The 25,619-nt window shown below is 46.9% G+C and overlaps 2 protein-coding genes across 2 annotated transcripts; one reads left to right on the top strand and one right to left on the bottom strand.

Moving 5' to 3' along the window:
• Positions 1-321: 321 nt before the first annotated feature.
• mxd4 (MAX dimerization protein 4) lies at positions 322-19,718 on the top strand. The gene is made up of 6 exons (XM_003972432.3): positions 322-561; positions 1,166-1,265; positions 3,859-3,888; positions 13,454-13,568; positions 14,329-14,491; positions 15,346-19,718. The coding sequence occupies exons 1-6, from the start codon at positions 498-500 to the stop codon at positions 15,504-15,506; spliced, it is 633 nt and encodes a 210-aa protein (XP_003972481.1). The 5' UTR covers positions 322-497; the 3' UTR covers positions 15,507-19,718.
• Positions 19,719-19,934: 216 nt separating this feature from the next.
• Positions 19,935-25,233, bottom strand: LOC101072945 (PRELI domain-containing protein 1, mitochondrial-like; the record flags this gene model as incomplete). The annotated part of the gene is made up of 7 exons (XM_029851183.1): positions 19,935-21,194; positions 23,132-23,210; positions 23,679-23,792; positions 24,246-24,471; positions 24,570-24,638; positions 24,702-24,764; positions 25,118-25,233. Coding segments are annotated over 7 exons (786 nt in total), but the record flags the coding sequence as incomplete, so codon positions are not given.
• Positions 25,234-25,619: the final 386 nt, after the last annotated feature.

The raw sequence follows: 25,619 nt of genomic DNA, 5'->3' as shown, positions 1-25,619 counted from the left end.
TTACTGTTCGAATTCAAAGGCATATTTAAGACGACTTATCGAATTTGGCAACCAAAACAACACCCCGAGTTCAACTGTGACACACTTCAGCCAATCAGAGGCCTCCTGAGTTCACGGACAGCCAATCAGCTGTAGAGGGGGCGGGTTCTCGAGCTGTTGCTAGGGTTTGTCTATGCGCTCTTTACCAAACTTCCGCGAATCAAACAAGTTCAGTTAACTTTTCAGGCTCCTCATAGGCTGCGGCACGGCCAGAGGTTCCGCCCACGGGCTTTTGTCATTGGTCGGGGGGACGGTCAGTCACTTCCAGTTTTTGTGAGGTGCTGTTGATACTGTCTTTAGTTTGGAGTCGCCAAGAACCATAACTGATTATAGCAGCGTACAGTCAACGCCAACGACACAGTTTTAAATTACCATTCTATTACTACATGACTCGCAAATCTGTGTAAATAGGTCAATTCTATTTTTATTTTTTTTTTGGTAAAAGAGACACCAACAGGATGGAACTTAATTCCCTTTTAATTCTGCTGGAGGCTGCAGAGTACTTGGAAAGAAGAGATAGAGGTATTTCATGCCAAACTGACAAGACGAGAGCATTTTAAAGCGAAGGGTTGATTTTTCAATGGCACATTGATCCGGCAGCTATCCTAATGTTCTACAATCTGTAAAGTTTTAACGTGCCTTGCCATAGTGCAGGTATGATGTCACTTTACAGACAATGGGACGTTGACCAGGCAGTGGCTGCAAACAGGACCAATGTGCTGGAATCGGAATAAAAGCTGCATTTTATAGTATACACATATGTCATGCTTGCCTGGCGTTCGCAGTATTTGTAATATGGGATGCGCTTTACATGCTCCGCGTCTCTCTGTGTCAGAAGCTCTTCGGAAATGAGTAAACAAGAGTGACATTGAAAATGCGAGCCTGTATCAAAATGACACCTACTCATAAATGCTCAGGAAAAATACAAACGTTCAAAAAGAGTGTCACCTCGGAGGATGTGCAACGGCACACTGATGTATTGGAAGGCGGGGGGGATTACGCTGACGATCGATCACATTTCTGGTCCCATTTTAACCCCACCGAAAAGCTTTATTTGTGCGCCCATTCTGTTGGCATTACAGTATTGTGATCTAAATTGGTGTGTGTTTACTGTTGTCTTCTGCAGAGGCAGAGCACGGCTATGCGTCTGTTTTACCCTACACCAGCGACTTTTCCAGAAAGAAAACGAAAGCTTCGCCAATGTCCCGAAAAACTCAGAACAATAGGTAAATATCTCTCTTTTTTAATCTGCTTCCCCCCTCCAATCACAGTTCTTTGTGCATGTGCGTGCACAAACACACAGTAGGGGAGAGCTGCTTGTTTCCCTCACACGCAAACATGCATACACGCATGCACACCCGCGCACGCAGAGCCATCTTTCTGCTGTCTGGGTTGGGTTCTCTGTTTTGGTCTCTCCAATAAACACTGCCACGCGTACACTGTCAAGTCCGCCGCTCGCGCTCTCTCCCCGGTTCGGTTCTCACACACGCACGGTCACGCACACGCCCTCCCCGCACCCGCAGAACCCTCCAGTCAAACCGGACCCGGGCCGGTCACGTTTTCCATGCGAGCACCTGCCTGCGTGCGCCTCCGGACGCGTGCGTGCCTGACGGAACGCACCTACCATCCCGCACGCAGCCGCCCACACGCACCCCCTCCTGATATATGATCTCTTATCGGTTTTTTTTCCCCCTCTTTAAATTGTAATTAACTCGCTTTCATTCTGAGTCCGGCCTCGTAAAGTCTGCAAACATTACACGATACTGTTGCACGGCTGTAAAGCAATAAAGGATTATATAAGTTTACTTTCGTTTCCATTATAGTACGTGACAAGGTTGATAGGTGAGACATGATGATGACCGACCTTTAAATGTTGGAACTTGGATGGAACTTGACCGTATGTTCTTCCAGATGACCAGTAGGAGGCGCTTGATGCGATAGCGCCGAAAATACCGGGGAAATGCGTGTTGTTGTTGTTTGTTGTTGTTGTTTTCATCAGTTTTTGCGTCTTGCACTACATGGAGGCCTTTTTCCTCATTGACTCAACAGTTTCAGTTTCTAGAGTGCCGTTGTAGTCACCTGATTTCCCCAAATCTCCATTTAGATGCTGAACATCTACACATCCTTTAACTTCGAACGTGGCCAGCAGCCCATTTTTCAAGTATAGTCTTAATTTGTACTTTGGCATTAAAAAAATGTAATAGATAATGTTATGATATCTCCTAATTAGACTAATTTCATTCCCAAGACTGCTTCCCTTACTGGCTGACAGCTACTTTTGTTGAGGGGTGCACAATGAGCTCGGTATCCTCGGTAATGAATCGAATCATTGCCTGTTTATCATCTCGGCCCATCTGAAGGGAAGCATTTTTTTTTCAATTCGAAAACAATATTCGGATCAGCTTTCCATACCTGCCAATGCTGTCATCTTCCCATTCCTTCATGTCTTTCTCCATCATGAAACAGTTGATGGCATTTGTGTGTGTGTGTGGGTGTGGGGGGGGGGGGGGGGGGGGGGGGGGGTGAAGCGACACGTGGGTGTGGCGTCCCAAACTGGCACCCTACAGGCTAATAACCGACTGGGCTTCAAAGATCACATTAAACCCAGTAAAAACAAGTAAACTTTTTAAAACCCAGACTTTAAGATGAATGGGCACCATAAATGGCCCCGTTGAGACTGAACACTCGATTTCCTTCTTCTGATTGTGTAAAACACTTGCAAGCTCCGTTCTGGCGGCGCCCCCCGTCTTACAGTATATAAACGATGATTTATAAGCCATATTGTAGATCACGGAGCGCCGCCTCATGCCGGCGGGGTCATTTGCATTCTTGTACACATTGTCCCGAAGCGTGCGTGTCCATCTCCCTTTCACAGCGGCCTGTGTGCATTCTCTCCCTCCTGAGTTCCTGTTCATGTCCTCTGCTTTGACTCGGCCGTTTCCGCAATTTGTGCAGGTTTGAATAGCGCAACTTCCTTCACGAGGGAATAAAACTCTTCGTTATCCTTTTGATTTGCGACCTTTAACATCCTGGCGGAGTTACTTTCCGACACTTTGACATTATCCCCGCTGGGACGCACGGCCTCAGTGGCAGAAACCACAGTTGCAGAAGCTGCGGCCTCCCTGATGCAGCTGTGGGAACTTCTCTACGAGCGTGGGGGAACATCTGTAAAGGCCGCTTGTCCGTCTGGCCTTTTGTCGCTGCTGTTTATGTTTTTACTGCCGCGGTATCCATGGCGGTGTCATGAACAGAGGGTCTGTTTTCATGCAGAATGTAGTGCCCTCGCTGCCCCTGGTGGCACGTCCGGATCAGATCCCTCCTCAGAATAGCCCACTACTCTGGAGTTTGTCTGAATCCATCCCTCCGCACCGGCTTTTTCCATCCCAGTGACGCGAGAACGCTGTTTCTGTGTCAGGGTGGGACGTCACGCGATGTTACACATACGGAGTTTTGTTAAACAGAACCAACCTTTGAAAACAAATGCCAGATCACCTGGTGTGCTGCAGGTAAAGGCCGGAGTGGTGAGTGAAGACGAGAAAAGGAGCTTTTTAAACCAAAGAGGGAAAACCCATTTACATTTAAGAGGCGCGTCACAGACGCTGAGGCCGAACACAACCTGGGTCCAATAGAGCCCAAAGTCATGTTTGTTTATCCTTTTTATCTGCTTCTGTTCCTTTTCTGCAAACGTCTCCTTTCATGTCTCTGAAATGAGATCAAACTGGGGGGGTCTTTCACTTTGCTTTCCTTCCTTTGGTCGTTTGAGTTTTGCTTCTCTGGTGCTTCCAATGTACTGACGCACATTCCTCTCCTGTCTTTCAGATCGTCGCACAACGAGCTGGAGAAGCACAGGTAGGGCCACATCCCTTTGACCTCTGACCTCTCGATCCCATTTTTGCTTTGCTCGCCGCGTTCAGCGCCTATCGTGACCGATAAAGGAGGGTTGTCTGCTGATAAACGCTACTTTTTACCCCTCCTTTCCACACACACACGCACACACACACAAACCCTCATTCCAAATCACCAGATTGCATCTGCTGTGTTCTTCAAAGCATCAATTCATTCCAAATGGTCTGTGAATGGAGACCAGAGGATTGGGTTGTTGATTAGATCTGTCTCCATTTCACGGTTGAAACTCCTGACCATGTACGGAGCGAGAGACCTGTCAGTAATGTGATAATCCGTCCCAGGCTGATGCTGTGAATCGGGCCCTGCTCTGATACCCCTTAGCTGCATTTTTCCTGCAATGGACAAACATGTTCTAGTCTCAGTGCTCAGTCCGTTGCTGTTGTAATAAAACGCCTGTTCCCGTTTGGGCTCTGGTAACAGCCCTAAAGGCTGGGGTGGGCGCGGCGGGGCCACATGTGCGTGCACGCTGTCACTCAGGGCTTGCCAGTCACATGCGAGTGAGTAACAGACATGTTCGGACATTCCACCGCTCACCTTAGACGCAGACCCGGGCCGGCTGTTGTGACACCCTGTTTACGTCAGAAGCAGCGGAGGGCGGGGGGGTAACTGGCGTAGTGACGTGCAGCTCAGCAGATGCAATTGTCAGTAAACTGTTTCATAATCAGTCTAGTCACTTCCTGTGTCTTTACTGCCATCGCCAGAGGTTCTTTTAAAGGTTCAGGGGCAGCGTCATGGTACAACGATATCATGACTGGTCCTGTCTGATGAAGATTTGCATTTGTTGCTAAACTGCGGTTGCGTTTGCGTATCTGTACCAAGTATAACCACTTTGTTTGAATGATAAAAATGTTTGAAATGTACTATCAAGAGTGGGAAGGGAAAAGAAAGATCCAACAGGATCGGTGAGTTCCAACCCTCCTGGCGTGGCCGGTAAAGGTATGTTTAGACGCCTTGGTTGGAATGTTTGTGGCTGATTCATAACAAAACCAAAAGTTGTCCTCAGTTGTCCCTCGTATAATCTTTAGTGGCCCCGGTATCGGTCAAGGATCCTGATCGCATTCACGCGATCCAACCGCCAATGCTCTGACTCAGCATCATTGTTTGGTCACATGTCGGCGTGTTTCGGTTTAGTCATCCTCATGTTCATGGTCACGTAGTGTACGAGGTGACGGACGATGGTCTAATCTTTTAGAAGTGGAGGCCGCCGAGTCAGCGCCAAATATGACTTGAATTGCCCAATTTTTAAAGGGAGTATTTCTGCTTGCTGGGATGCAATTCTCCAATTGGAAATGGGCGCAACCTAGCATGCTAACAGGTTATGTGGGTGCATGAGGAACAGTTTCAATATACATATACTCCATAAAATGAAAGTTTGGCATCATGCATGTCAAGGACTCCGGAAACAACTCCTTACGCGTCTTTCCGGGCCCTCTGAATATATTTATCGTGTGTTATTAAAGCGTCATTCACGTGGGAGTCCCAAAGGTTCATCAGTTTTGACATAACCTTGTAATCAGCTACAGCCTGGATTCAGCTGTGGTGGATATGTCAGTACATGTCAGCAGTGACTCTGCTCTTTTTTCTCTTTTCCTCTTCTGTCATCGTTGGGTTGGGGGCCGATTGAGAGCGCAGCAGTTCCTAGCAACCAGAACGCTGCGGTGTGGTTGATAGCTGCTGGCATTGCTTCCTTCCCATTTCTGCCTTTCAAACATCTCTTGACGACAACTATGAAGCCTGTCCGCGCCGCAGGTTTCCTCCCCGCCGAGAGGCCGAGGCCTTGTGAAACCTACAGAGGTTTTGCTTTCCCACATATCACCTGTTTACAGGAAATCTGACTTCAAATGCTGGAAGGGCAGGTGTCTGCTGCAAGAAAGGATTTACAGCTCTATTTTTATCTCTCCACCATCCAGATACGCCTCCCACAGAGCCGTCAGCTGATCTTAGTTTCATTTCTGAGGTGAATCAGACCTGTGCGCGTGTCAACGTTTGCTGAATCAGTTAAACAGCAAATGACAAAACATGCCTGCCTACCTACCTACCTACCTACCTACCTACGTACTACAGTTTTGAATTTGCCTGCGCTTCATGGAGACGGGAGCCGGCACTCACTTTGTCAGGGTCTAATCGTTCCTCTAATTAAATTTACTCTCCCTGTGTCCTCTACTCCCAGCTGTGATGGATGACTTATTTGGCTTTGAGGAGCCCTTTACTCTTGAGTGAAACCCGTGTGTGTATGTGTGTGCGTGTGTGCGTGCGTGCGTGCGTTTGCGTGTTTGAGTTATGGTGGCATGTCAGTGGGAGCGTGACCTGTTCACAGCCCCCTTACTCCACCTCCTTCACTACCCTTTGCCTCCTTCTTTCTCCAGAGACCACATCTGTTTTCTCTGATATCTTTTTGCACCCCCCCCCCCACGCCCCCCTACATAATCGAGCTCTCCCTTTTCTCCCCTAAATGTGCCTGAGTCAGCAGAAATCTGAGGCCAAGAGGAGGAGATAAACGGCGTTCCCTTGCTCACAGCGGGCCCTGTTCATTCCCTGCTACCTTGCCAAACGTGTGCCTGTTTCTCCATTTTTGAGGTGCTAAGGTTCTTATAGCGGCGACGGACCTGTTCATCCTGCTGATCTACATTTGAATGTGGATGAATCCATGGCGCCACCGCTGCAAATGCACCCAGAATTCAAAAGAATCAGTCGAAAGTTCCATTCCTTTCCCCCAGATTGCAACCCCCCCCCCCCCCCAATGCATGTGAGTTAACAGGCATACAGATATAGCGGTGGCAAAGAGTAGGAAAAGTGGAGATTTCGGTTATTATAATGTGTTAAATATCCTATATTGACCAACTGTACAACATAGCAGGGTCTTCCAAACTGCTGAACCTTCACCGATGCCTTAAGAGCTGAGTCTCAGAGGCTGCATGTGAAATTTCTCCACCATCCCTGAGGCCGTTTTAGCACCGCGAACCTTCAGTCCAAGCCTGTGTTTTTCACACGCTTTCTGTTTGCTCTTGTGTGCTTGCATAAAGGCTCACGGATGACGCCGACTCGCTTTTCGTGCACTCGCACGGTGACATTTGAGAACAGGACGACTGTAGATTTCAGGTGAGCGTATTCCCACTGCCGCCAGGTACACTGGCCTTTCTGTGTCAGTAAAGCTGGTTCACTGCCACGAAAGCAGCTGATGCTTGTAAAAAAAAAGGGGGGGAAAGGACGCTTTAACAGGGCGATCCCTTATCCTGTGCTGGTTCTCAAAGAACATGGCTACAGAGGGTTCTGCTCGGGGGAATGTAAGCTGCGTGAGCCTTTCAAGGTCAGGTCTTCCTTGTTAAGGAGGACAAAAAAACACTCCTTTCCTGCACGCTGTAACGGGAAGGGACACAAGGCAGCGTAAGACGTGGCTTCGCTGCCTGTGTGTCAAGCAGGCAGCCTGAAATTCAGGTCAGCAGAGAACGCACACATGGCCTGGAATGCAGAGTTAAGTAACAGAGGCAGTTTAAGGAAGAGCGTTTGAGGGAATCGGGTCATAGCGCTAGTCGGCTGAGCAGCACACTCCGCTCCGTCATCCACATCTGGTATTTCTGCTTGTATACATTTCGATTTGGATATAAATCTGTCGGTTAAGAATCTAGGTTGGGCTGTGTTAAGCTGGCTAAGGCTAGCTCCTCACTGCTGTGTTTTTAATGGCAAAACGTCAGCTCTAAACGGCACACACATTGTAATAGCCGGTCACATGACTTTCGCATACACTCGTCATGTGCTAATCAGGAAGTGGAGAGCTGGCTGCAGAGGACGCTGCAGCATGGAGAAACAGGGCCAGCGTGGGTCTTTTGCAGGGACAAGGATTTAGGCCAGAGTGAAGCACAGTCATGGTTATTTTATAGATTTCAGGACAATTATGCAGTCGTGTGGGTGTGGCCCGAGATAACTGCTCTGTAGATAAATATTTGTACATTTGGCCTCTTATCTTCACAAATCCAGGAATATTCTCATGACTTTTTAGGCGTGACCAAACTGCTTCCACAACTCTAACCCTTCCCCGTGGACCAAAATACACGCGCGTTTAAAACAAACGTGGAAGCGGCCACCATCTGTCCTGCCAGTAGATTCCCGAGCGTTAATCACTGGTGAGGAATCGTTAAAAAGGCCGTGCTTGTTGGGAGAAGGTGTTGATTGAGCTCCCAGACTTGTCGCTGCGAGTTCACCCAGCACGCAACGGAAATGCGCCTGACGCTAAACCTGTCATTTGATTTGGGTTTTGACGTGATCGAAGGCGTAAAAATGAGGCGCCTCCTTTAACGCCGCCGCCACCGTGTTTGCCCGCACACTCAAAAATCTATTTGACACCCGGTTTTCTGTCGATATCACCAATGTAAACTGACTTTGCTGACAAAGGGATTTTGCAGTGATCCCAGTTTGCACAGGGGATTGTTTTAGCACACACAGATGCACGCCCACATGTGCGCGCACACATTTTTAGCACTCTCAGGTAGCAGGAATTCCCTCGCAAACCCACTGGACATTCCACATGGTCCTGTGAAAGTACTGCTCAAACAACAGGCCACCTATCTGTTTTGTAATCAGGGAAGCACGCAGAGCTCATTCTTTAGTGTAACTCAGAGGGGTAACCCCCCCCCCCCCCCCCCTCCCCCCCGCCCATCTGCAGCGCCGTGTTGTTTGCCTCTTGCGTGCGAGAGCGGAGTCATGTGAGAAGGCCTCCGAGTTCCTGCCACCGCAAGACGTGTTTACAGAGGAGTCGCCTTCTCTCCGTCCCGACTCGCAGTTGCCACTCGGCGGCTGCAAACACACCCCAGAGAAAGTGACATTTACTATCGACCACGCGAAGGCCTCGCGTCCCTGCTCCGTGCACGTTTGGCATTGCTCGCTGCATCTGGTTAAACGTAAACGGGGCACGGCACGAGGGTGACGTGCAGACTGACGGGGAGTCTCTGAAAGACCCTGTGTACGTGTGTGTATTTAGTTTGTAGGCCGGGACCCTGGGCAGGGTCCCAAACACCTTAACGGTCTCTCCATATGCCTCAAAGGAACCTGCCAGCCAGATGTGGAGCCACTTAGGCTAAATTCCATCACCTCAACGGGGTTACCTCCACACGCAATGGAGCCCCGCCCTCACTTCATTGGAGAGAGTGCTGAACTTTCAAAAAAGGGGAAAAATCTGCTCGTTCATCGTAGGAAGGCCTCAAACATGGGGAAAATGTTATTTTTAGCTTTATTATTTGTCCTTCTCATTTCTCTCCGGCTACACTCGATGTCCAGCTTTACCTTTTGTTCCAGAGTAGGTTTAAGTACCCAGGAGTTAAAGGTCAGAGTCACGGATGAGAGAGATGTCATACCTAATGTCTCTGAATAGAGCACATGAAGTAAATCAGGCGGGAAAAGGAAGTATGTTAAATGAGTGTAAACGCAAGCAGCTGCCGCTCTGAGCGGAGTCAAATCCGACCTGAGCAGGCCTGACTTCTTCTTCTTTTTCCGTGACAAGCTTGATTGAAGATAGAAACGGTGTAGCAATCAACTCTGAACGTGCTCCTCGACGCCGAAGCATTTCTATTTAAAAACCTGGGAGGAACCAAACGGTGCGAGGCCGGGGAGTGAGAGGAAACATCGCTCGGGTGGCCTTTGACCCCAGTTTAGTGACTTTGGCTCCGTGCCAGTCCAGCCATTCGCTCCTGTGCGTACGGGTGTAGGAATGCACTGGGCTGCAGCGAGCTCATTAAACAGTGCAGTGAGTGAGGGGTGAAGGCCCTGCAGAACCCTCGGCGTGGGCACGTCAAAGCCGGTCACGGTCACCTCTTTTCTTTGGTGCAATCGTCAATATGTATTGCGCAATTCCCCACTTTTGTCCTTCCAGGACTCACATCTGGGAGGAAGGCATGATCCGTTCCCTGCGACCTCGGAGCACAAACGAGTGGTTCAAAAAGCCCATTTTGGTTTCAGCAGCACTCTGAGCACAAGATTCTTTTTTTTTTTGTCCCACCGCCCTCTCCTTTGGATTTTCTTTGTTTTGGCACCGGTGGAGCAGGAAGCAGAGGGGGTGGGGAGGCCAGAGATCAGGCACAAATCATCTCGTGGTGCCCTGCACGTGAGATCGGTCAGGTGGTCCCCCCCCCCTTCCTTACTGTGGACTTCAGAGCAAATGAAAGTGCTGAGTTGCTCTTGAATTCGAGGCAAACGTTACGGGTCACAACAGGCTGGAATGGATTCACAAACCACACTGTTCAATAGGCGAGGGGTTGTCGGTGCGAAACCCTCCCAGAAGGCCAACTTTGACACCGTTGGAATAGGAGACAGGCCTGTTGTGAAGCCAGACAAATGGATAAATTCAATCCAGGCCTGCGCGACTTGTCTTCTCACGTTCCCGCACGCAGCTTATCTGCTGCCACACTTCACATGACCGTTTGAAGTAATCTGCTGAACACTGCGTGAGCAGGTCTTGGCCGGGGAATAACAAACGTGAGCGAGGGAGGGCCGCTGTCCCGTGCTCCGAATCGGCGCCCTTGAAGACAAACAGCCAGTGTGTGTTGTGGCAGCAGGAGCGTTTGCTGCGATTGTCCAGGACACATTGTCGGGTGGAGACGCATGGTTTGCCTCATATGATCAGCAGCAAAGCCTGTGTATAATCAGCAGGTGCAGAGAGGAAATGCCTTTTTAAAATGAAAGAATGATAAACTTGTAACAGATGATATGGGTACAGAAACAACAGACATTCTCTGGAGACTAACAAACCTTTGGAGGAACTCTGTGTTTCCACACAGGAACTTGTGTCTAAATTAAGATCTGGGGACATGAGCAGGTCATTTTCCCCTGCTGCGATAGCCTTTACAGAGGCTTTGGGTGGAGTTTTAGCATTTTGTTGTTCAGCCAGTTCTTATAAATGATGTTTGGTGTTATTTGGTTAGCCATTGTGTGTAATTTGGCCTTTTTTCACTTTTTTCACTTTTTTAACATGGGATGTTACTGTATCGCTGCACTTGCACGGTTACGTGCCTTTTTTTTTCTCTGTTTATACTTTAGCCAACGCTATTTTGATTTGCTGCTTTAGCTATGTAATTGATTTGGCCATTTTTCATGGCACGATTAGGTCTTTAAAAGTTGTTAAAACATTAACGGAAATGCATAAAAGAATGCAGGCCGATTAGGGTGTTAGCTTAGGCAAATCAGTACAGAACATTGAAATTCTGAATCCTAAAACAGACACAAATATTAGTTTAGTACAACCACTCGGTTTGCAAGCCATCACTTTGTGTGTGTGTGTGTGTGTGTGTGTGTGTGTGTGCGTGTGTGTGTGTGTGTGTGTGTGTGTGTGTGTGTGTGTGTGTGTGATCATTTGTCTGTTTGCAATGAAAAGAAGCGGTATTCCTGGAACTTTGAATACAGGACAGCTCACGCATTCATGGATATTTTTATGTGGTAACGCTTCAGTGAAAGCGCATCTGTGCACATTTCTTTCTTCCACATGCCAGGTAGTACGGAGTATTTTGGGGGAACGCCTTGTTTTTGTTTTTCATTACAAGAAAGGTAGGGTGATGGGGTTGGGAGGGGCGGGGGGGGGGTGCAAGATGGTTGCCCACTGGCTCAAGTTACTCTTTGGATGATGTGTGTGGAGCACTGCCTGGTGCAGCTGAGCACACTGCACTCAAAGAGGCCTTTTTTCAACCCAAGGGTAAGTCATCTTCGAGCTCGGACCCGGCTCCCTCCCAAGCCCCCTCTGCAACCCCCACCCCCCTCCCCCGCCACCCCGGCTGCAGAGCCCCAGCTCCTTCCTGCTCTGCTTCCCCTGGCCCAGGTCCAAGTCCTTCATGTGGCGTGACTGGGTCAGGTTGGAGGTGGACCCCTGGTCCTGTCCTCAGAAGACACTTGTTTTTCAGCAGGGCGAGAGCTTGTTGGTGTTGGCAGGGTGGAGCAGAAGGGTGGAGGGGTTCATTTATTTCACTTATTTGGGGGATGGGTGGAATCGCCCCTCGGGAGTGGAGGATATAAAAGCACTGGGGCACTTTCACATACCCCGATCCAGCCTGCGTGCACCTGTAGAGGTGTAGAAACACGAAGAGCAGCTTTGTTTATCCATATTTACCATTTGAAAATCACAGGAAATTAAAGATATTATCATTTCAGTCTTTTCATTTAGCTTCTGAGACACTTTTGTTGCCCAAAGGCTTTCGGAGTCTGACCTCTGAATGAAAGAGACAGAGTGAGAGGGTCTTTTAATGTGAAAAACACAGGCTACACCCTTCCCAAAAAAGAAACGGGGGGGGGGGAAACACTGTGTATGTGTGTGTGTGTATGTGTGTGGGTGGGTGAAGAGAGGTTTCTTGTGTTCGCCTGTCTGCTCGCTCAGTAGCTAGCCCAATAGAACTGATTAGGCTTATTGTAGCTGTAGCGATGGCCAGTGGAGACCTCGCATTGTTGCCGTTTGTTTAACGTTCAGACAGCGAGCTAAAGGAACGGGAGAAAAGGGAGACGTCTAGCTCTCAACAAAGAAGCGGTTCATAGACAAGCTTGACTAATGCAGAATCGAGAGGCCTCTATGAATAAACTCGACCGAGGACAGACAGGGCGACCTAATCTACTTATTCAAATTTTGCAAAAGTCAAAGCAGCTCTTTATATTAATCTATGGAATAGATTAAATTTGCTTTCTTTTGGCATATGCTTGCGGATCACATCTTGATATGTTTACTTGTGGATCCGGAGTTGTCGGCCTGCAGGACCTTGGCAGCAATGCGAGGTTGTCTTGAGCGAGCGGACCAGATGACACCACCTAGTAAATTCTACAGCATTAAAACTGAAAATGGAGGCAACCGGCGTGTTTATGCACATTTAGTCCCACAGGCGGAGAGAAAATTGGACAGATAAATATTTTTCTTGTCCACGGAGAGTGTGGCACATGTAGGTGGACGCTGAAAACAGTCCGTGATGAGGTGTGATGTAAACGTGGAGGTACTTATGGCTGCACAAACACAAGCTGTGTGTGACGTGAAAGGCGTTTACTCGTGCAGTGTTTTGTAAACGACCACTTCCATTCTCAGGTGGGCTCGCTGTTATGTGTGGGATGTATATCGTGCCTCTCTTCTGCCCTGCATGTGAATTATTTTTAGTTGGATCAAATGAAATTTGTTGCACACTTTGATGTGTTTCCAGTGTTGATGGACAATGATGAAAGCCCTGACATTCTGATATGTCTTAAGGGCCTGTAAACACGTGTAAACACGTGTAAACAACGACGCTCTGAGCCTCCTCGAACCCAACGTGCACGCTGTACCTCGTGATAAATCACACAGTCACATCTGAACCCAAACCTGCGGAGAAGTATTCAGTCACCGTTCGCAATACTTCCCTCTTTGTTTTCCACCGCAGAAGAAGAACATGACTCTGGTGTGAACCAGCTGCCCCCGTCCTTCCCGTCCTTCAGGGGACGCCGCGCAGCGTCTTTGTGCAAAGGTGCCGACTTGCTGGTGGATGTCTGCTGACCCGGGCCTGTGCTTGTGTGTTTGCAGACGTGCCAAGTTACGGCTGTACCTGGAGCAGCTGAAGAAGCTGGTGCCTTTAGGACCAGACAGCACAAGACACACCACACTGAGCTTGCTGAAAAGGGCCAAGATGCACATCAAGGTATTCGAATTAAAACGCTGCCACGTGACAAAGATAAAAATGAAACTTGGGGAGGGGGGTTATTTGCACCTCAAATAAGAAAAACATGATAATAATAACAGTGATGTCGAGGTTGAAGCCTGCATTTAAATACGGTTTATGACATGCTGTGATGATCGTGCTAGTTACGAGCAACATCTGCGGTGGGTGGAAAATCCAGTGGTAGCAAGTTTTAACCCTTCATTTCCTGTTTACTGTGCGCGTCTCCTCCGCTGACTCAAATTCTGATAACCCTCGTCATCGCGCTGCATTATTTCGTGCAGCCTGCCTCCTCTTTGGCCACTGAAAACTCTCAGATGCTAATAAGGGCAAAGGTGCGATCCGATCTTCACGGCTACATAGACCTTATTGTTGCCGTCTGTCCCTCAACCGTCTGAGTTCCTTCCTTGTTTTGCAGCAAGATTGGATGTGATGTGGACATTTTTGAGGCCCTGTGGTGATTGAATGAAAACAAAACTTTTCATATCAGTAACAGAGACTCCATGGAGTCATTTAAGTACTCTGCAGTGTATTTCACCCATGTGTTGTTTGCATTATTTCCATTTCGTCTTGTGAAATCCATATAAAGGTTTGTTTCACCCTTTTGTTGTAAAACGAGGTCCGTGTTCTGTGGGAAGCTCAGGAGGCCAGAAACAAAAGCCCCTTGTGAGGAAGCGCTATCGTGTTTACAGTTGTAGGAGGTGTTTGGGTCCGGCTAATATGGTCGTCCTCTTCTTCACAGAAGCTGGAAGAGCAGGACAGGAAGGCTTTAAACACGAAGGAGCAACTGCAGAGAGAGCACCGCTACCTCAAACGGCGCCTGGAGCAGCTCTCTGTGTCCGGATCCGTAGAGCGAATCCGCACCGACAGCATGGGCTCCACCATCTCCACCGACTCAGAGCAAGGTAGCCTCTCATTAGTCAACTGCTTCAGTAGGACACATACAAAGCCCACCATCATCTGAGCCACATTGATGAAAAGTATTTGTATGCCTTCCTGTGGTGCTAGCATGCAGAGAAGGGGGAGGGTACTATTTGCACCCAGGGAAGTTGTGCAGGATAAAGCCCTTTGTTGTCTACTATAGAACCTTTTTCTTGCATCATAACCCACAACAAACCCTTCAGTCTGACACTACAACACAACTAGAGCCATAATGTCACCTCAGAGTGTGACTCCAGCAGCGATCCGGCACTCTTCTAGACCATTTACTGGTCCCGTTAAGTGGCGGATGAGCTAGTCCTTTTCCTGTAACTGCGAAACCTTGTGTTGTCTTTCCAAATTGTTCACATTTATGGTGGTTGCTTGGCTGCTTCCTGTTGTGAGTTGCAGAATTTGTCACAAGCACGTCGATGGGGTGTTGTTTTTACAACATGAGCTCCACATCTGTAATTTGTCAGGTGTCCATCTCTGTAATCCCCTTTAAGTGCAGTCTAGCCATTTTTTTGATCAGTTAAATTGCCCACAATGTGCTGTTATCAAGTAACAAACCTCACTAAAAATGCATAGCGCGGATTGCTGCATCGTGTTTACTAATCCCGCGTGAGGTAAACACACATGCAGTTGTTTATCAATGAGAGGATTAGCTGTGGGAGCACAAAGATCTGGCTGTTTGTATTGAGTTAATGGCCACCTAAATCTGGGTTTAATCCGCACGCGCAGCGTGCCGCCTAATAAACATGCCCACAGTCGGTCGGTAATAAACTCTTCCCCCTCTGCCGATTTGTTCCCACGTCAACTCTGTACTTTTTTCCCTGCGCAGAGGTGGACATCGAGGGCATGGAGTTCACCCCGGTGGAGGCCGACAGCGTGGACAGCATCAGCGACGGCGAGGAGGAGGACCATTACAGCCTCCAAAGCAGCTCCAGCGACACCAGCTACACAGCCACACATTCCCACAGACTGCAGCCACACCACTGTTAGGACACCGCGCGGCCATACGTCTCCCTGCCAGCTTCCTTTACCTCCCTCCCCCTCCTCCCCCCTCCAACAGCAGTCTCGCAGTCCCAAACGCCGCCCACTGCCTGCATCATGGCGGCACTCCTTGGGTCTATTCCTTCTCTCCTGGTCCCCCCGCGCCGGCCTCACCAGGAAGCAAATGGGGCTCGAATGCCGGCTCCGACCACTGACCCTACCTCACCCTCATGTATGTCCTGCCTAAACCAGCCCCTCCCAACACGCCCCGCCCTTGCGACCCCCACGGTAGAGTCGGCACAGATCGCGAGAGATTGGGGCAGAATTTGAGGGTTTTAACGGGGACGCCTGTGGTGTGGTCGACAGCTCTGACTTGTTAATCCGGATTTTGAGAATGTTTGTGAGAGCGACGGTGAGGTCAACAGCAAAATAACATAGACATGAGGCAATAATACACAAACGCCAGGGCTGTTCTGCAATAATACACGCAACCATTACATCATCAGAGTACCTTTACTCAATCGGGTTTACAGGAGGTGCCATTGAAACCTCTGGCAGTCAGAGGTTAAGGAACCGTCCACAAATTAGTACATCCTGTGTATTTAATCACCTCGGTGCCAGAAGTTTGGTGAAAGGATCGCGAGATTGCTGTTATAAAAAACTCTAGCAAAAATACAACAAACAGGACAGCATAATCCAGTCTGTAGCTCGGAAATATATTATCATAAATTCGAACTTTTTCTATTAAACGCATCACTTCCCGTTATTTTTATCTGGGCTAAAGACACGAACCATAATGGACTAATTTCCTTTCAACAAGTCATTACAAGGAAGTTGCCACTTCCTGCCAAGAAAGCAGCTGGGCATCTATTAACATACAACTTATAGATGCAAGTATATATATACACCAGTATATACTGTATATAATTCATTATAGTGGCGATCGATCTTCTCATCCAACTCTAAGCAAATTCAAAAGTTCCTACAATCTTCAGGTTTTGTAGAGGCGGAAAGAAAATGTGTCAGAGCTGTGGAGAGGACACAGAGAATGTAAATATATGTATAGTTACTGTCCAGACCCTTGTGTCTCCCTCTGGTTGGGCTGCCTAACCACTATTCCACACTACTGACCACTACACTATACCACCCTATGGTGTGGATGGACTACTAGAACTAGCTTTCCTCACAATTGAAACTCTATTCCTGAAACACGGATTCAAATCTTTTTGTTTCCTCAGTAGCGAATTGATGTAGCATTAAACACAAGAGGCAGGTACTTGTTCTGGATGTTTGCAGAGAGTGGACCTGCAGAAGAATGGGGCCTAGTTTTCCCCCTCCCCATTAAAACTTTCCACTAGAGGATCCCTCTCTTTGCGCTTCACTTGGCCAGATTTTGTCGTTCTCCACAGCTTTGTCACCTTTTTGAGCAGCGAGCCTGGTTTATGTCCAGTTAACAAGTCAAAGCTGGCAGGGGGGCCGGAGGGGAGTGGGAGGTGGTGGTGTTTGTTTTAGCTTATTTAGTGAAACTCAAATGCAGTGGATTTGTCGTGTATACCGAGGCAAATATCCCCGTTTCCTTGTCTCTGTTGCTTATTTCTGAAGTTTCTGGCACTGCTGAAGTCCAATTTAGAAAAAAAATTCATCTCTGACTTTTCTGTAAGTAATGCACAATAGATACTGTTGACGGGGGAGGGAGTCCTGTCCCTCTCTGACCTTTTCTTTTTTTAAAAAGAGTAAATCATTAGTGCCAGGATGCGCCGTGCTCACTGAAGGTCGATTGGTCCAGTTGCGCTGACACAAGTATTGTGATAGAAAGGTAAACAAGGATACTGGGTCCCGTGTGGTCACTGGTTTTGTCTTTTGGGTGTCGGATTTAGTGTTTTCGGATTTGTCCTGCTAGCTGCTAACAGAGCTAGCGGCCTTTATATATGTGCGTTATTTCATGTCGCGTTGGTTTGTCCCTAACTTTAGGCCTTTAGCAGACTTTAGACTTTCTTGGTGTCCCTCCATGGAAAACACGGGGCCAGGCCTGGGATGGCGGGTCTGAGCAAAAAAAATACAAAAGATTCTAAAAAAAAAAAACATGCATAAAAAGCTGTTTGTCACTGAAAGTGATATTAGCCATTGTAGACTATATTTCTTGTATTAAATTTTGTACTATATTTTCCTAAATGTTGTTGAAAAGACAAAAAAAGAGTATGTATATCTATATCTATATATAAAACTATATATGAGAGACAGACAGACATGAGACCAGGCTTGTTGAAGGGAGAGTGGGAGCAGGGGGGTTTATACACTGGCCCCTCTCCCTTGGGTGACTCTCCTGCTGTCATTCTGTGCCTTGATGAGCCTTTTACCTCCCCGCTCCTCTTCCTCACCCCCCCCCCCCCCCCCCCCCCCCAGTCCCTACTCAGGTCATAACCCCCTTCCATCTGTAGCCCCCTCCACCATCTTCTCATCCTCCGGTGGGGCCCAGCCCATACCACGCCAAAAACTGCTTCCACAAACAAGGGGCCCTGAAGAGAGCTTAGCCCCCTTGGTCTCTACTGAGAAGCCGCCTTCGTCGCTGTCTTACGCCCGCCCCTGTCCACGCACTCCCCGCCCTGTCGACGCCCACTCGCCTGCCAGTCACAGAAAGGAGGAACTTTAAAAAAAACAATGACACACTGGTGAACAACCACGGCAGCTTCCAGTCGCCCCTAATGGTCACCAACAGGGTTTCAAACTTCTGGGCTTGAAGCACGTTTTTTTTTTTTTTGTCTTTTTACTTTTGTTGTATGTCGACTTTGCGTTCGTTTAAACGGGACCCGCCGGGAGAGGAGCGATTTAAGAACAATCCAAACGATGGCAGCTTACGGTGTTTTCCTCCACGCTCCCGGCCGTCCGTCCCAGAAATAGTGTTACCCATCAGGGGACCTCGAGACACGGCAATATTACCATCTTGTGTTTTCCGAGGGAGGGTGTTTAGGCAGGGTTTTTAAAGACAAGCAGGTGGTTTTTGCTTTTGACTCTGTGGTGCATTTTATTTTTATTTTGTGACCAACTCTATACTTTTGTTTTTGGTGGATTTGACCTCCTATCTGCACTCTCTCCATACACTGCAGGAGGGCAAAAATAACCAGATCTAAAAGAAAACAAAATGTCGTTTCTATTCTTACTTGTCTTCGAGAGTTTACATTCATGTCAGATAATTTGTACATGACTGTTTGTAGCAAAATTGTCCTTTTTCAATTTATCGGTCAAATGAACAACTCCTTCAACCACGTCAATGGCATAAAGGTTTTCTCTTGCACAGAACCTCCCAGTAAGTCGGTGGGTCGAACCGAGGACCAGAGAAAGAGATTCTATTTTTTCAGTGGCATCAGAAAAACGGCACAAAACATTGGAGATGAACGCTGGCTGGATAGTATTTATGGAAATTTTATTAATGATGTGCCTTGGGGGGGTTGGAGGGGGGTGCTATTTTCTTAAAACAAAGCAGAGATTGTATTAATTACCGAAGACTGTTAAATCAGATCCACTTTTATCTTTAACCCGCTGGAGAGGCTGATTCGCTAGATTGAGAGAGGAGGGATCGGAGCGCCGATCTATGACAAATGCTCGATATCGCTTCCACGTCACCGTGCTTCGCTGAGGCGCGTAGGATTGAGCCCGGGGTGACGTACAGGCCGCGGACGGCCTGCAGGTTGAAAGCGATTTCACTGTACGCAGACGACGCCATCCTGTGCCTTGGCTCGCAGAGAAAACAGCTCGAGGAACCGACATGAGGGATTTGCCTGAATTATTCCTGCCAAAGTCACTTTCTATTTAACCTTCCATGCAAACGCGATGAGTTCCTTCACGTAATTCCATGTGAACAGCTTTAATAGTCTATAGGTCAGCTTTCTGCTTTCCACACCCCAGCTTCTATGCCTTTTTCTCTATGTATGGAATGAGGGGAAGGAAGGGGGGGCGCTCTACGACACCAGCGTTCTGGCCGAGCTTGCTGATGATGGCGCGGGCAGTGCAGAGCAGGGAGAGTTCTGTGCCAGAGACCTGTGAATATATTTTCTTAGCATATGTGTAATATGCTTTCAGAAGATGTTATATCAATTCCTTTTTTTTTTTCTGTGTGTGTGTGTGAGCGCATGTACACAAGTACCAGGTGCTGGCTCCATTTGAGTAAACACTCGAAGGTAGTGTGTATCCTCTCATTGTAAAATAATTAAAATGTTTTATACGTAAAGCGCCCGCCGCCTCGTTTTTGCCTGCCGGGACGGTTTGACTGCCCGTCCTGGAATTGCGCACTTGTTGCGGGAGCAACGTGTAACCGACGAAAGTGGCAGAAACGCGCAGATGTTTGAATGTTACAGCACTTCCTGTTTGGTTTGTGCAGCTGTGAAACTGATCAGCAGTGTGGAATCAAGCCTTCTAAAGGCAAAGGAAAGAGAGGCAACATTAGAGGAATAAATTAATACATTTATTAAAGCTGACATTGACAAACTGAAAGCGTCGGCCTCGTGGAATCGGCTGAAAATCCTGGCCGATAAGGACGTCAGCAGCTTATTTTTTTAGATGAACATGCATCTGCTGTGCAGGAATCCCATAATGCTGCTGACAAACATTTCCTTTTACTACAGTTAAGGTGTGACGGCAGTAAAATCCAAGCAGTCTAAAAGGGAACGCGCTCACCGTAGTGTTTGCCACTGGCGTTTTCACGAGCAACAGCCCATCAGCTTCCCAACAGAGTAAATCTGGGAAAACAAATTTGACTCAACTTGCTTATTTGACTCAAAAAAAAAAATCTCGTGATTTTCATCAACAATTCGGGGGGGAAGAAATGGAACGAACTTGCCGCCACACAAAAAGGTTCAGTGTTTAGCCATTAAATAAACATTCTTGTACACAGTCACAGTATTATAATTTGGTCGAATGTGAATGTTCAGCTTGGACCAATAATTGTGTTAATCTTGTTTAAGGCTGAAGTCAGACATTTATCTACTGTGCACCTCAGTCATGCACATGCAGAACCCGCTTGTCATGGTTGCGTCCTACGATGGTAGAGAGCAGAAGAGAGAATGACCCGAACGCTGATTCTTTCACGGCTGGGCCGCTGCGCTTCTCTTTGCAAGTTCCTCCTAAAGTAACGAGGATGGCGAAGGCCAAAAAGTTCCTCATTTGCGTCACCAGCCTAGAGGACGTTTCTCCATCATGAGACGTCTTTGTCTGCGGTCCGACCTACTGGAACTGACACTCAGAGGTGTGACCTGTCCGTCAGTGTTCTCCAGTTTGACGAAAATCTAATTAAGCAACTTCAGTTCAAGCCTGTATAAACTTCACACACCCCATGTTTTATATATATATATATATATATATATATATATATATATATATATATAAATAAAGGATGCCACTGATTACAAAAGTGTTTCAGAGACATTACAAATGTCTCTGGAAAAGAAAAAAACAGATTTGATAAATGTGTTATATTTCCTACGTAAGCTGGGAGCTGAGAAACCTGGTCCCATAATTCTCCAGTTCAGTCCAACTAGTGGCAGAGAGGTGACGTCACCGGTCCAGTTCAGCCTGCGCTGTCCTCTCAGACATACTGCTGGGGCTTCTGTGGGACGGAGGCCGCAGTAGCCAGGCTCTTGGCCTTCCCTGAGGCGTCCTTCACCGAGTCTCTGAGCAGCCGCTGGTGCGTCTCTCCTGCGTGCACTGACAAAAACACATGAGGGACGTAAACTCGGCGCCTGTGACGCTGCTGGCTCCAAATTCAACACCACAGTCACAGATCTGAACAAAAAAGGCTTTGTGGTGTCAGCTGTTGGTTTGGTTATGATAAGGTGGTCTCCTAATGACTGGAGCTAAGGTCTTCTGAACTCATTACTGCATTATGAGTGATATCATGTGCTAAGTTGCTCGGTTGCTATGGCGGAAACCGTCCAGATAAGGAAGTTTTCAATCTTACAAAAACCCTACAAATACTATGTCTGATGTGTTAGCAAAGGAATTTAAAAACCTCCCCCCCAGAATGCATCAGGACAAAATCTGAAGCTATGAAGGTGTTTCAAGCACTGGGAATCTACTCAACTTAAAAAAAATGCACTAAAACAAATACTAAACATAGTTTCAGCTGTAATCTAAGGGCAAGGCAACACCACAGCCTCGGGGATACGCTACGCAAATACACTTGTGTCCACTAGTGGGCGCAATGGTTAAAAACAGCAGTGATATTCAGACTACAAAGAAGAAGTATATAAAACTGTTGTGCTCCATAAATTTAGCATAAAAGGACAAGTTTATAAATCATGTCCTACGGGTGTCTTTATTTTTTAGCTCAATGGGGAAAAAAAAGTATTTGGCAGTATGTTTTTATTGACTTTAAATTACAGACGCAAAACTGCTCAGTTGAACTATTTCATCACTTTTTTGACACATTAAAGTTCGTCTGATTATGTTGTGAGCACCAGGCTTTGTGAGCAACTCATTTCCCACTTTTGCATCAGCAGCTGAGGGGAGGAACATCAACTGCTGGGTCAGAGGAGGAAGGCTGCTCACCGAAAACCCCAAAATCTAGAACTTTGTCTCTCTGGGAGGCAGCAGAATGAACCAAAGTACCGGTACAAAAAAAAAACAGCCCAAGTTGCTGAAGACCAAACAGATGAAGCCCTGTGTTTTCCTCATCACTTGTCAGGATGATGCCGCCCTACGATGGCAAAACGCAGCAAAGCAAACAGTGTTTTTACCCACAGATGTCCAACCAGGGTACAATATTTAAACCTCTCTGTGTAAATAAGTTTGTTTTTAGCTGCTACGCGGTGGGACATTTTCACTCCAACCCTTTTAATCCTTAATCACATTGGAGCTTCAAAGTTCCGCTCAAACATAACGCAACAAAATATAAAAAGACATTTGCTTATATTAGATCATTTTGTGGATGATCTGCTATATTCAGAAAAGGTTTGGCAATAGAAAAGAATCCTTTAACTAAACTACACACTACCAGTACTCTCTACCTCTACATATTTTGGAGCAAACAGGACATGGTCACCACCTGGGCTACGCTGAAATGCGGCGCCATGTGATAGCCCTAGCCGAGGCCTGGGATAAGAGATGGATGCCACACGGATATTATACTCACCAAAACGTTCAGCCCGATGCCAATCCCTGCAGTGTTATCAACAAAGGGGCAGTGGGACACAATTACACCACGGGACAATGTTCCTTTCAGGCAATAACACGCCGCGTCAGCACAGCGCAAAGAACAATCCTCTCCGATCAAGGCCCTCCGCCAAATAACACAATGCCGTTTCCAACCAGGCGCACGGGGAAGTTTAATTTCCACCCTCGGGAAAGCTTTTATTTTTATGTTTCGTCTTTAGTCCCTCCCAGCACGCCCAGGACCCTCCACAGACATCACACACGTCATGACCAGATCTGTTACATTAAAACTGCGACTACTGGAATTCCTGATTGACCACCTTTTGCATGAAAACGTGACTAAATGTGACTTCAACCTACACGTGAAACATAAATAAAAGCCCTGTTTGTTCTCACTTGTTCTCACAAAGCAGCAACAGTCAAAAATAACCCGGTCTATTTCCCTTTTTTCTGTCCCCTGTACTTCGCTCTGGTTTTGGAAGTGCACGTACCCTGTAAGTTAGACAGAGCATATTCCAAGCCTTTCATGGCCTTCACCTGGTTGCTCTTGAAGCGGGCCAATCCAAACTCCTGGGAAAAGACAGAGCAGGAAATAGCTTCACATGGGGGAGATGTATGAAAAACAAGACTTCTTGCTCGCCGACTCTCTGGGGTAATTAAAGTAAGCCTGGCATCTTCCACGCCTTATAATAACATTTTCAGGGTGACTTATTTTTGGCAGGCGTTGTATTTCTCCCCTCATATCTCCAACGTCTTTATTTTGGCAACGGCACACAGGCTCTCCCACCTTCACCATCATGATTTTGACCTCAAAAATTAAACTCCAACTAGATTCTGGTTGTGACTCTCTGGAATTAAACAACAATAGCTTTTTCTTTAAATTACTGAATACATTTAGATCGATGATCTGTCTTAATGTGAGTAAGACTATGTAAAAAATATGTCTAATAAATTGCATACTATGGCAAAGAATGCTGAAATGTAGAAGAGTACTGTGGTTACTTTAGAGTGTGTAATTACTGCACAAAGAGGTTAAACCTGAATGGGTCGGGAGAAGCCATAAACACTGGAGGATATCCACGCCTCCCGTCTAAGCTGGGTGGTGGCGGGCTCCTCTGTCGAGTCCTCGAAAATGCACCGTTCCTCCACCGACTAAAAGATACAAGAAAGAGAAATCGAGAGAGACGAGAGCAGGTGAGATAAAGAGCAAAAATGCTGAGCTGTATTACTTTAAACCTGATCAAATTTCACATCTACCTCAAAACCCCACACGAGAAGTTCACAGCAAGGAGACTATAAATACCTCACAGATTTTTCAGCAGGTTCAACATCGTGCAACCCCTTGAGGTAATTGTAGCTTTACAAAGTTCAGAAACTCTAAACAGCTGCCACAGTCAGTCTTATTAAACATTTTCTTGGTTTTGTTGGCAATATTCTACACAGGCCATGTTATCATATCTCATACTGGTGTCTTTATTTTCATTTTATCAAGGAAAACAGAACCACAATGTGTCAAGATGTGAGCTGATTCTTAAATCTGCATGTCAGTAATGTAGGATGTGCCGACCATTAATTCAAACAGGGAAGCAAGGGGTCGCGTCTCACCATTAGAGTGGTGTGGTTGAGGTTCCAGGTGTAGGTGGTCAGAGTCCTATTGACAGGGTCCACAACGGAGTCTTCAACGATGAAGACAGAGCGAGACATCCCAGAGGGGAAGAAATGCTCAGCCCAGCGAGGAAGGCGGTTGGTCTTCATCAGGAGTCGCCTGGAGAGAAGCCGGTGGTCTGCTGTCACCTCCCGGTACACGACGTCCTCTGTGAGAACATGTGTGCTGTTGATACAAAAAGACAGATATAATGGAATACGGTTAGAGAACTAACTACGGTAGCTCAACGCCTGGTTTGAAAACGGCAGTCTAGATCATCATACCTGTATGGATTTGGATACCTCTGCCAAAAAGCAGAGACAACATGCTCCCACCTACTCCTGATGTCGATGCTATTAGAGAAATACTTGACCATTCTTCTCCAAATGATGATGAGGATGATCTGAATCACAAACCTTAAGGACTGAGCCAGAAACTGAAATCTTAGATTCTGACTCCATCCAAAGTCTGGCGCAGTCCTGCAAGAAAATAAAAACACACCAGTAACTCCGACAGACACATTTTTAAAACTCACAGAAATAGATTTTAAAGAAAAAACATATTATAGTTTAGACGTTAGCTTAGCATGCAGTTTGTAGCCACACTATAGGAGGTGCACTGGACCTTTAAGCTTTACATTGAGCGCTAACGGAATCCGCTTATATATGTACTTATAGCTTACAGCTATCTCCAAAGCTAGGCTAAAGAAAGCCCGTCAACTGTTCCAATTATTGAAAGTTCACTCCCAATGCTGCCTTGGATTGATCGCAAAACAAGGTAAAGACCTTAATTTATAGACCTATAATTTATCGGCGTAAACGGGAAGTCCTACCTGCAGCCACTGCTAATGAGCGGGCTGGCAAACACAGTTACCCGGAGGGATAACGCATACCCACACAGAGCCTCTTCTTGTGTTATCCAACCCACAAACCAAGGGCTGTGGTATAATTAAAAGTTTTAACACAAGAAATGCACATTGCTTGTGTTTCTTCCTGCTGCTACATCTACTCAGGGTGACGTTTGGATGCAAGAGAACGCAAAAGCACCTACTGCCCCCCACTGTACCGGAGGTGCAACTTCGCTCAAAACGTACACATTAACTTGCAGTGCCTGTTTTAACGATAACCCCAGTCTTTATATTAATCCCATTAGAGATCTTTATAAATATAAAAATGTATGCACGCAGATCACACAAGTCCTACAAAAGGTATTTCTAAAATTATAAGGCATGCTACGATTGTAACATATTTTGTGCATGGACATTTTTTTTTGCCTGATGTTATAATTGCATATAATATATAATTATAATATAATTATATAATTATATTTAATAT

Source organism: Takifugu rubripes, chromosome 17 (genome assembly GCF_901000725.2).
Source record: "Takifugu rubripes chromosome 17, fTakRub1.2, whole genome shotgun sequence".
In the NCBI taxonomy this organism is placed as follows: Eukaryota; Metazoa; Chordata; class Actinopteri; order Tetraodontiformes; family Tetraodontidae; genus Takifugu; species Takifugu rubripes.
The sequence above is the reverse complement of the archived record's forward strand: the minus strand, read 5'-3'. Positions and strand labels throughout refer to the sequence as shown.

Excerpts from the sequence above, each read along its gene's own strand:
- mxd4 (XM_003972432.3), top strand. The coding sequence starts at position 498 with ATGGAACTTAATTCCCTTTTAATTCTGCTGGAGGCTGCAGAGTACTTG. Across the intron at positions 562-1,165 it reads CTTGGAAAGAAGAGATAGAG|AGGCAGAGCACGGCTATGCG; the intron begins GTATTTCATGCC and ends TGTCTTCTGCAG. Across the intron at positions 13,569-14,328 it reads GGGCCAAGATGCACATCAAG|AAGCTGGAAGAGCAGGACAG; the intron begins GTATTCGAATTA and ends TCTTCTTCACAG.